The following is an 11,021-nucleotide window of genomic DNA, read 5'->3' as shown; positions in this document are numbered from 1 at the left end:
TACAAAGGTTCACCTGGGAGTTCAAATTTCAAATAGCAACATACCAGTATCAGGAAACATAATGTGTATATAGTGTTTAAAAGAAACAACCCCATCCATGAGATAGGCTCTGAAGAATCCTTAATAAAAACTGCTCAATTTTTCTTTCATTTCTCCGCATTACTAGTGCCTAAAGTAGCTGGAAATGGTGCTGTGCTTCCAAACTACGCAAAGAGAAAGTGGTGGTCAACACAGGATCTGTGGCAAGCCAGCTTTTAAAAAAGTTAAATTTGGAGGTGTACTGTCTTCTCTGCTGCGGTAAGAAAGCTCATGGAATATAAAACAACTTTATACGGTAAAGGAACTCTACGGTATGGTATCATGTAAGAAATCAGACTGGCTAGTAAACTATGCTGGCGGTCTTTTTAAAAGCCAAACGAAAGGCATATTCAGCTGTACCAACATCAGACACCTTGAGAGTCTCTCTTTGGTGCCTGTACTGAATGGGGATGCCCTTGGATGGAATTTTATCTGAGATTTACCATTCTGAGTGGTGAGACAATACTTCAGGTTACATCTGTCTGCCGATTTACCATTCTGCGTGGTGAGACAATACTTCAGGTTACATCTGTCTGCCTTTTTCTTCTTCTTGGTTGAGATGTCAAAAATGTTAGAGGCTTGTTTGTTTTCAATGGTTGCTGGTGCAGTCAGAGAGTTCAAGGATCTACCTAGTGTATAAAGAAATTAACTGTTTTCCAAGGCTTCCAGCTCCCTGACACCCAGAACCACTGATGAGAACCAGAGTGGAACGGGTGAGATATCACCAGAACAAAGATGGCAACTAGAAGAACAATTCCATTAGGCAGAGGAACACTTACATTAAGGCTGCCAAGAAGACATGCCAGTCTGGGTTTGGTATTATAATATGGCACAAATACCTTCATTTTCAATTTAGAAACTTTCAGTTAAATTAAATTTTTTTAAAAAGCAATTGGAAGTTCTTGGCATTAATATTAAATCAGTGCTTTAGTTTTGGAAGCTGCTTCACTCCTATGGCCTTTTTAATCGATCCTTTTTGGGCATTAACCATCTTCGGGTTTCCTGGAACACTGTATCTCCCTCTGAAATAAAATGGGTGAAGTTAGTCATCAAGTGCCACAATCCCTGTAAGCTTTAACTGCTAGAAATTTGCGTGCTTTTTAAATTTGCATAACTGATTACTATTGTCAATTAATAAACCTGAGAGAGGAAAAAACAAGTATATTTCTGGGTTTGCAGGGTAGCAGAGCATCTAATTATTCTGCATACAAACTCAATCCTCATCTCATGATTGCTGACTACTTCCTGCTACCTAAATGATGGCATTCAAACAACACGAACAGAATACTAAACATTTGCACAAAGAGAATGGTAACTGGCTAAGGAGACATTTTCATCAGTTACATAATCCCCATTAGGAAATGGAAAAACACGTCATGTATATGTAGTTACAGTTCTCTGCAGGTATTCCACTGTCCTGGTTTCAGCTGGGATAGAGTTAATTTTCTTCCTAGTAGCTGGTATAGTGCTGTGTTTTGGATTTAGGATGAGAATAATGTTGATAACACACTGATGTTTTGTTTGTTGCTAAGTAGTGCTCACACTGGTCAAGGACTTTTCATCTTCCCATGCTCTGCCCTGTGCGCAAGAAGCTGGGAGGGGGCACAGCCAGGACGGCTGACTCCAACTGGCCCCGGGGCTATTCCATACCACATGACGTCATGCTCAGTATATAAACTGGGGGGAGCTGGCCAGGGGGCAGCGACTGCTGCTCAGGGACGTGCTGGGCATCCATTGGTGGGTGGTGAGCAATTGTGTCGTGTATCACTTGCTTTGTATATTATTATTGTATTATTATATTATTATTATTACTACTATTCTATTTCATTTTACTTCAATTATTAAACTGTTCTTATCTCAACCCACGAGTTTTCTGACTTTCACCCTTCCAATTCTCTCCCCCATCCCACCGGGGTGGGGGGAGTGAGCGAGCGGCTGTGTGGTGCTTAGTTGCTGGCTGGGGTTAAACCACGATATCCACTCTGGAGACCCATGCTCTTGAGCCCATGATCTTACATAGGAAATGCTGCCAGCAGACTTCTGAAGTGGTACTCATCATGGATACATACACCACCTACATGAACCCTACTAGAACTATTTTCGTCTTGATCTTCTAAGAGAAATCAGTGGGAATGTAAATAAATCTCGGGGGGGGGGGGGGGGAGGTGGTGATTCCACAAACTGGAAAGGTCATTCTCACGATCAAGCAGCAATGCATCTCTACTCTTATGCAATGTACATTTGTTTCTCTCCCTGTTCATTACTACAATGGACAGACAGCACTTTACATCTCTAATGACAATATACAAAGTTTCAATGTCTTTCTCAAGCAATAGGCATTCTGAAGGAAAATATATCACAACATCACATAATTATATGCAAGATGGTAGCCAGAGAAATATTTTGTTATGTGGTAGAAGCTGTGATGACATGATCTATGCAAGCTTCTAATTTCTGGGCAAACAGCCAACAAAGTTGTCCACAGGGCTCACTAGTCTTCTTGAGATTGACACATCCTTTGTGCCAGCTCTTAAAAACAGTCATGGTCTTGAAGGGACAGCTGCTCCCATAGAGATATGGAGCTGCTTCCACTCAGAGCTTAGAAGATCAGAACCCAGGGCCCCAGTTTGCTCACTAATCAACTGATTATTCAAAATCAATTGATTAATCTGTAGATCACTGTAGAGCTGGACCAAGCAGACAGCATATGTCTGTGTGGAATTCTGCCGGCAGCAAAACCTCTTTCCACTCAAAACCAGCTGGACTTAGAAGCCAGGTAGTTGCAGCCAGTGCAGTGTTGAAACTGAGCTAATCAGCCCTGCTATATGCCTCAGTATAACAGTAAGGGCTCAGAATGGCATTAAATTGGCTGCTCATATTGCATCAGAGACATAAATCATCAAGACATCCATGGTTTTTCCCAATTGTCAGCTAGCCTATCTTCTTCTTGTCCTGTGAAATACCATAAAAAGGACATCTACTGAACTTGGCTTCTACATTTGGATGGCCAGGAAACACAACACATCAACAATTAGTGTTCACAATTACTACTCAAGAATGTTTCAGTGTTGCATTAATATATAGGTTGGGTTTTCCATACCTGTACCTACACTTAAAACAAACATTAAACATAGTTTCTTAGTATGGTTTGAAATCCAGTGAAGATGGGCATTTTCTGAAGGGCCAACAGAAGTGGGCTAAGAACGCTGGACAGAAAATTTTCAAATTATTCTCAAGAACAAGTTTATTTTCAATCATGCAGCTCTTCTCTTATTTGAATGAAATTATTTCTCATTAATGTCAGCTTGAATGAACAACCTTCAGGCTGTAAATCAAAACATAATTAAAAAGGAATAATATAACAATGGCTGTGTTAACCTTGTGATGATCAAGGGGCGCTTACTTACATTCTAGTATTTCCTTAAAATACAAACTATGCCAAATCCCCATTCTTATCTCCATGTTGCCAACTAAGACCAAAGTTTGCCCTGAAAGTTCTCAGTCACTGGTTACAAATTCCAGTGCTTTGCAAACTGGGTCCTTTGCTACTAAGGACAATTTAAAAGATGAACAATTCCCTTCATGTGTGTAAAGTACTTTGAAAAGTTAAAAAAAAAAATCCTCTGAGGGAAAATGGGTTGAAACAGGATATTTTGTTACAATATGCATCTTCTGAGACCAGTAATTACAGGACACTTTTCTTCTACACTTTATTTTCTTTTGTTTGATATAAAGAAAATTACGGAAACACACTGTCACATAATTTCAGGGCAAGTAATGGTCTACTAAAATAAATTATAAAAAAAACCCAACATAATTACAGATCAGTGCTAACCCTCAGCAAATCTCACTATCTGGCTGATGATATTTAATCTCCCAGCAGAGACAGTGAATTCTCCTAGTTCTAGCTTCCTGACCTTCTCCACATGAGCTATGTCAAACATCACTGGGGCCAGAAGCAACACACAGGCTATATATGGGGTAACTCAGACCCATACGGTGCTTTTTCTGTATTGAGAAACTTCAGTTATAGACTTTAATTCATATTGTACTGCATTAATTCATATTCTACTAATATCCTCTCCTGGAGCACGAAGATCCACTGTTCCAATTTATGAAATCCTGTGATTCTGTGCTCATACAGAATGAAAGAATAAAGCTGGTAAGCAAATATGTCTACATAATTTCAGGCTTATAATTTACTCATTACATTTTCAGATGTTCCCAATATGTATTGTGTATGCTCATTTTAATAATGTAGGTTTAATAAGTGGGTTCATGGTATTTACTGTGAGATACTAAATACATAGAAACCATACCAGCTCAGGAAGTCTCCAAATATAAAGTATTTGGGAGAATTCCAAAAGGAAATGTTACATCTGCCTGCTTACGCACTTTTGTAGGCATCTACTTATGGCCACTGGAGGCAGGTTACTGGGTCCAACACACTTTTGATGTGATTCCCTATATTCTTCGTACTTTATATTTTTAACATTTTCAGTTCAGTTAAAAAATAAATCTCCTCCAACTTCAAGCTTTCTCACAAGCACTACAATCAGAAATTCATTTTATTTCTATATAGCTCAGAGTAGGTGGGCTCTTTTGAAATTTAAATTTCTAACCCATATAACTAAATAGGAATCTGTTAAACAATGAAGCCTTTATATGTTGTCATATAAAATCACTCACATTATCATCCACAAAAAGCTTCACATTCTCTATTGGCTAAAAAGGACCAAGCAAGGTATTATTTAATTGAATTACTCTTAATGGACTAAAGGGTATACTTGTTGCTCCCAACTCTGCAGTAATATAGAAAAAAATAATCCATTTTAAACACAGGTTGAAAGGGAAGAGCATCAGAGGTATTGTAAGACTTTAAAAAGGCCACTTAAATAGATATATTTTCAATATTGCAACATACATAGTATTAAATAAAACTGATTGAAAAGCAGTATCAAAAATTATGTTAATATTAATACTTTGTCAGTAGGATTATGCTCAGTGCTATTTACCATCAACAGAGAATTGCAATATTCAAAACAGAGTACTTACTTAGCAAAAATAATAACCCAGAAAACAGAGGGAAAATAAGGGAAATTTACCTCAGTATCTGGTTTTCTCCCTTGCCTGTCAGAGCATCTGGTTTTTGCCTTTCAACAATTTTAAGTGTAGTTGAGGTCTGCAATAGCCAAATTTTTACAAAACAAGTTAAATTCTAACCATAATCACAGTTAAAGAAGTAAAATTTTTTCAAACTGATTTTGACCCAATATGGTCTTACTGTACTTAAAGTACTTTACGCACTTATTATACTGATGCCTTCTTGATTTGGGGAATTGAACACATGCCAAAATCCCTTGATGTGCAAAAATACCATTATTTATTAAGCTGGATGATGAGAGAATATGTAATTTCAATCAGCATATTTTTGGTCATACTGCCTATAACTCCACATTTTCAATGAGGAAGCATTATATTTCTAACATACTTCCCTGAATGGGAAACAAAACAAATTATAGTGACTTAGTTGTACTTTTGAATGATTAAACCATTAATTAAGAACAGGAACTACTTTAAAAAAATTAACACAGCATGGAAATCTCTGCATGCTCTGCAAGCCTACATTACTGGACATAGTGGAAAAAAAACAGTTGCTACCCTTGCTATTGCATTTAACAGAATCTGAGCAGGATTAAATCAGTTGGTTCTCCTGTTCCTTAGCTCAGAGGGCTCCCTCCTCACCCAGCACTTGCCGGCTCATCCAGCTGCCTTTTCTAAAACTGCCTCTCAGAGGGACAGCTATACCATGGACAGAAAAACAGAAAACACAGAAGGTTTAGGGCTCGTCTGGCTGCTGTGCACACCTGGGTGTCTAATGTAAGTGAACGGAATTTTCTCAGCTCCTTTAAACAGATCCATCAGGAACATGTAATAAGTATATGATAATCATGATATACAACCTATCAGCCACACGAGGCCAGTGAAGACTTTTTGAAAGCCTAGAGCTAGATTTGGAGCTACCTAAACAAGGCTCAAGGTTTGGATTATTACATTACATTACATTACATTACATATTGCATTAGAACATTACATTTTATAGCATGTGTGAAAACATCTTGCACTTGTGAGAAAAAATTCTGGCACTGAAAAGAAGCATGTCTCACTACTTGTAAGACAATGTTTGCTACTGCGCTTCCATGTATACAATGCACCAGGCAAGTATTCCTGACCCAGTCATAGCAAAGTCAGCTATAACTAAAGCAGAGTCTTTTCAGAGTGCAAAGCGTAAAAATGGAATAGGATCTGCACAGATTTACTTCCTTGAAGGCAAGAAAGTTTTTGCACTTAAGGAACTCCAGTATTAAAGATGATGACTAGTGTAACTTATCATCTTTCTGAGCAGATGTGATTCTGTCACACATGAGGCAAGACCTATGCTCAATTGCATTCACTGTTTTTTTTTTTTAATTTATGTAAGTATAGAGTTCCAGTATATACGATTATTATCCATAGCACTGTTTTTGCTGGTACAGCTTACTCCAGGCCTATCCCAACTAAAATGAGCTGTTGTTGCACAAGCAGCTTTCCAGCGGTACCCATCTACAATTGTGGGCTTTTTCTCCAAAGAAATCCCAATCACAAGTCAGACTCTACTATGCTAGCAAAAGTTTTTGGTAAAAATCTGGCCTGAAAGAATGGCCCTTTTAAAGATATGCTATCATTCTTCTTTGCCTGCTTCTAAAACCAATTTCTGAATACCACCAGAAAGTGCTTTGAGATTTGTGGAGTACAAATCCCAAACCAACATTTTTTCAGATTGAAAACAAAACAAAAAAAGCAAACAAGAATACACCATAAACCATCAGTGCCTCTAGCATGAGTTCTAAAGTTTGTGAAATCTTTAATTTATTTTAAAACTATCATTTAAAATTGACTATGGATCCAGACAAGTCAAACAACAAAAGCACACAGAAGATACATATATTTTGTAAAAAAACAGAAAAGCACTCAATAATAAAAAAGGTAAATAAAAGAAATGTCTGCTCAGAAGCATCTCTCTCTTCTGCTTCTGCCGCAGGCTTCAGGAGGGATCCAAAACAAAGTAGAAAAAAACCCAAAACATCTGGGATTTTTTAACACCTACCAGTAAAAACTTCCATTCTATTCTCATTTTTTTTACTGTGAGCTACAGAAAAGCACAAACATAATGAGGAAAAAAAGGGCTAAGAAACATTATATCCATTCTCTGTAACTGAAAGAGTGTCACTGGGATATATTGTTGTCACAGGATAACAATATCCTGTAGTGTATTTACTTTGGAATGTATGGAAAATGTTAGTCTATGGGTAAATGCTTCTAACTCAACTGCTGCCAACATTACTGTGCAGACTCTAGTGAAATTTTAATACATCTGAAAGAGTCTAGACTGAATGTAAGTTTACCACTACCCCTATTGTTAAAATGAACTGCTAAAAGGGAAGGCAAACATATGTAGATTTTAAAAGAATGTAAAAGCAACAATCAAATCAAAGTCATACGAGAACAGGACCTGAAGGGACTGGATGAGCCACTGATTATTTTGCAATCAACAGTCAACCATGATTATGCTGACGGCCATGTTGAGATTAGCAATGTAAAAGGTAGATGTCTAATCTAAACTACTCACCTAGGCTACCTATAGCTCAGGAAGAGAGACAGATAAGTCCCTGGGAAATTCATTTCATCTTGATCTAAAACAGGTGTGATGGTTTGCACCTTAAACATGCTTCTCCTTCCACAGATTACAGAGGATCCGTCTACAACTACTTTAGATTGGCTGTTCAACATTCAGAGAACTAAAGATAGGAGGATTAATCTGAAGATTATTATTTTATTCTCATATGATTCTGAAATCCTGGGGGCAAATAACTGATTACTGAAAATATAATGCACTAACTACCTGGGGCGTTGGTGGCAAAATCCTAGTCCCTAATGCCCCATTTAAGCGACATGCCAGTGCATATACCTGACTTCAAATAATGTTTTATGCATGTTTAAGTCCTTTTCTAGGCAGCTAAACATGGGCACTCCTCTTGCTAGCATGTTCAGTAATAAAATCATCTTTTATTTCCTACCTTCTTCCTCCAGCAGTTCCCAGTTTCACTGGTAATGCAAAGATATTAACAGTTATCATGGGCATTTCCTGGGCTCTTTCTTGGTTTCAGGCTGGAAAGTTAGTTTAAGCAATTCTTTCAGATTTCCCAAGGCAGCAATGAACCTCGTAAGAGGATCAGTTGCCCACTGTGCAAACACATGGAAACACTGCTAATTACAGCCTTTCACCCCAGTTAGCTGTGACAGGGATTCAGGGACAGTCATTCCTGAGTATCACACTAAGCTGTTACTTTTACATTATTCAGGAATTAAGAGCTCTTTCAGAATAAGAGATACTAGAAATCTTTACAGGTTCCTTTACAGGTTTCTCCAGTTTGTAGTATCAACTGTTATGTATTACATAATTTGCAGCAATAAAATTTAACCTCTGATTGCACAAAAACAAAGTACCTTATCTCTTATTTTATAAATTTAATTATGTGCTGTATTGTCATTCTGAGCTGGCTGGCTAGTTTGTCTTTAAAAGAAAAAAGGGAAATATGAAAAAGAGGAATTGCTACTTAAGGTGGGTGTCACTACTGCTAATAATTTGGTTCTGTTCTTTTCAACTGAAACATTAAACTAGCATAGCAGTCTTGTGACTAAAAGATGGGCAAGCAAATATCAGAAAATGGCTTCAGCTTTCTCAGTTAAGGGCACTTTGACTATCCTTGGGAACAATGAAACTCCAATTGATACAAAAGCAAAAAAAAAGATTTAAAAATAAATAAACTGTAGCAATCTTTCAATTTCTAGCTCGTAAAATTGTTAAAAAGCAGCTTTTGTAATGGATTTGGTAGATGAATGAAGTGATAAAAGACTTTGACCTAATGGCATTAACAGATGCTGTTGCTATATTAAGAAAGCACAGTGATTTTTAAAAGTTATTGAGTTGCACCATTTTTCTTACCTGTAAGATCTCTGAGAGGTACATGCGCCGCTCATCATTAGCTTTGTGGTAAGCCTACATTAAAATAAGGGATATAGGCTACCATTAAGCAAAATATTTTAAAAGTTGAATCATACAGGAAGAAACAAATATACAGCAGAGCTTTTTTCCAGGGACATATTTTGTGGAACTATTCTATTGTGTGTTCCACACACATTGTCTGTCAGACAACATAATGGCTTTTATAGATTAGAGGCATACAGTGATTACAAACCTTTGCTTCTTGCTCCAATCTAAGTTCATAGTCTTTTAGCTGATTCTGGAGACTTTTCTTCTCTTCTTCTAGTTGTTTAAGAACCCCCTTTAAGGCACCCTGTGGTTACAGTAAATAAAACCATGTTTTACAAATATTTCCATTCTGTATAAAGATACCATCACCACAGTCCTTATTCTTCAAGCATTATGATGCTTGTCATTCTATTTGCTTCTTGTGCCCTTTGTTCTGGCTGGCACACTGCAGCGACAAAAGGAGTTAACTATATGCTACAATTGTCAGTTATGCACTACACATTTCCACAGTGTTAAAATGATACAGATGTGGTTTTCCACACTGCTGCTCCTTGATAGGTTAGCAAAGTCACCTTGTGGTGACCAGCTAGAATTGCTCCTTACTTCTAACCAAAGTTCATTCTGATGGCTTCTTTTCAGTAGGAAGAAGATTTCAGATCTTACCTGCACATCTGTTTTCAAACCACTTGCTGAGAGAGCTGCTCAACTGGCTGAAGAGGCACATGGGATGTCAAAGGTAACCCATAACAACTTGGCCAGAAAGCAGTATTTTGTGGGGAGGCTATCTGTCTTAGGTGTGTAGCCATTTACCTTGTCTACAATGGGGATGAGCTAGAGTAACAGTGGTAGAGTCCATTTTTGTTACTGGCACTGGCCAGTTCTTTGTTCGCTCTGTAGTGGAAGTAGAATGCACACCCAAGCAGGTCCTCCTCCATTTCTAACACAGGAAACTGCTTCTCATAATCCCCTTCATAAATTGATCCACTCCATCCAGTAGAGACATTCTTATTGGGAGGCTCTAATAGTAGATGGCTTTTTTAATTCCTTGCCTCAGATTATTCAAGGTCAGTTTGTACCTGCTTGTTCTTGTACTGAAATTATCTTTAAGATAACTGCTCTTCTTCCTCCCTGGTGTTTGCCCCCAGCATGCACAGACAGAAAACAGGAACATCTTTTTTCAACATTCACTTTACTAGGACAAATAAGCTGAGCTTTTAAAAATGGTCTCTCACGCAGCAGGCTGTCCTTTCATCTCATCATCACAGTAACCCCTTTGCACACCAGGCTGGACCTCCGCCTTCTTACAGTTGGAGAACAGAACTGTACTGGAGTATGCAGTACTCCAAAAGCCATCTCACTGCCTTGAACCATGTTAGTAATACTTCTTTTTCTGTATAGAGAAATTTTAGGATTGCATTTTCCTTTTTCACACCTGCACGGTGATGGCTCACAGTCAACATGGGATCAGCTAGAATACCCAGATTCTCCTCTGCAGCTATGTCCAGGTGACCAGCTCTCAATTCATAACAGAATTTTTTTACTATTTCCTAAATCCTTTGGTCTACACTATTAAATTTTAATCCCATTTTTAATAATCTAGTCTTCAGTGTCATTCTGTTTCTAAACAACATCCAGATCCCTATTATATTACATAATTGGTATCAGGAGAAAGATATCATAATCTATTTCTACTTTGTGTATCAAGGTCATGCATTAAATGTTAAGATTAGTCCTAAAACTGGTCCTGGAAGAACTCTGCTTGTACCCTCCCAGCAGCCTCCTTCACTAGTCACCGCCATCATCTTCCATTTGCCAGCTCTTTAATCCTTCAACAGATCTAGCAATTTTC

General features: G+C 37.8%; 1 protein-coding gene across 1 annotated transcript in view; it reads right to left on the bottom strand.

Moving 5' to 3' along the window:
- Positions 1-905: 905 nt before the first annotated feature.
- The window catches only part of CCDC169 (coiled-coil domain containing 169), a 32,261-nt gene continuing 22,145 nt past the window's right edge, over positions 906-11,021 (bottom strand). Inside the window, exons 5-8 of the mRNA XM_087759198.1 lie at positions 9,378-9,476; positions 9,125-9,178; positions 5,184-5,260; positions 906-1,100 (exon numbers count right to left, since the gene is read on the bottom strand). Coding sequence (XP_087615324.1) covers positions 998-1,100; positions 5,184-5,260; positions 9,125-9,178; positions 9,378-9,476 — 333 coding nt within the window. The 3' untranslated portion in view covers positions 906-997. The remainder of the gene's footprint in view (positions 1,101-5,183; positions 5,261-9,124; positions 9,179-9,377; positions 9,477-11,021) is intronic.

This window comes from Nipponia nippon, unplaced genomic scaffold, assembly GCF_047370975.1.
Source record: "Nipponia nippon isolate SJK-2023a ecotype South Korea unplaced genomic scaffold, ASM4737097v1 scaffold_2, whole genome shotgun sequence".
NCBI lineage: Eukaryota > Metazoa > Chordata > Aves > Pelecaniformes > Threskiornithidae > Nipponia > Nipponia nippon.
Note: the sequence above shows the minus strand (reverse complement) of the source record. Positions and strands in the feature narration are given on the sequence as shown.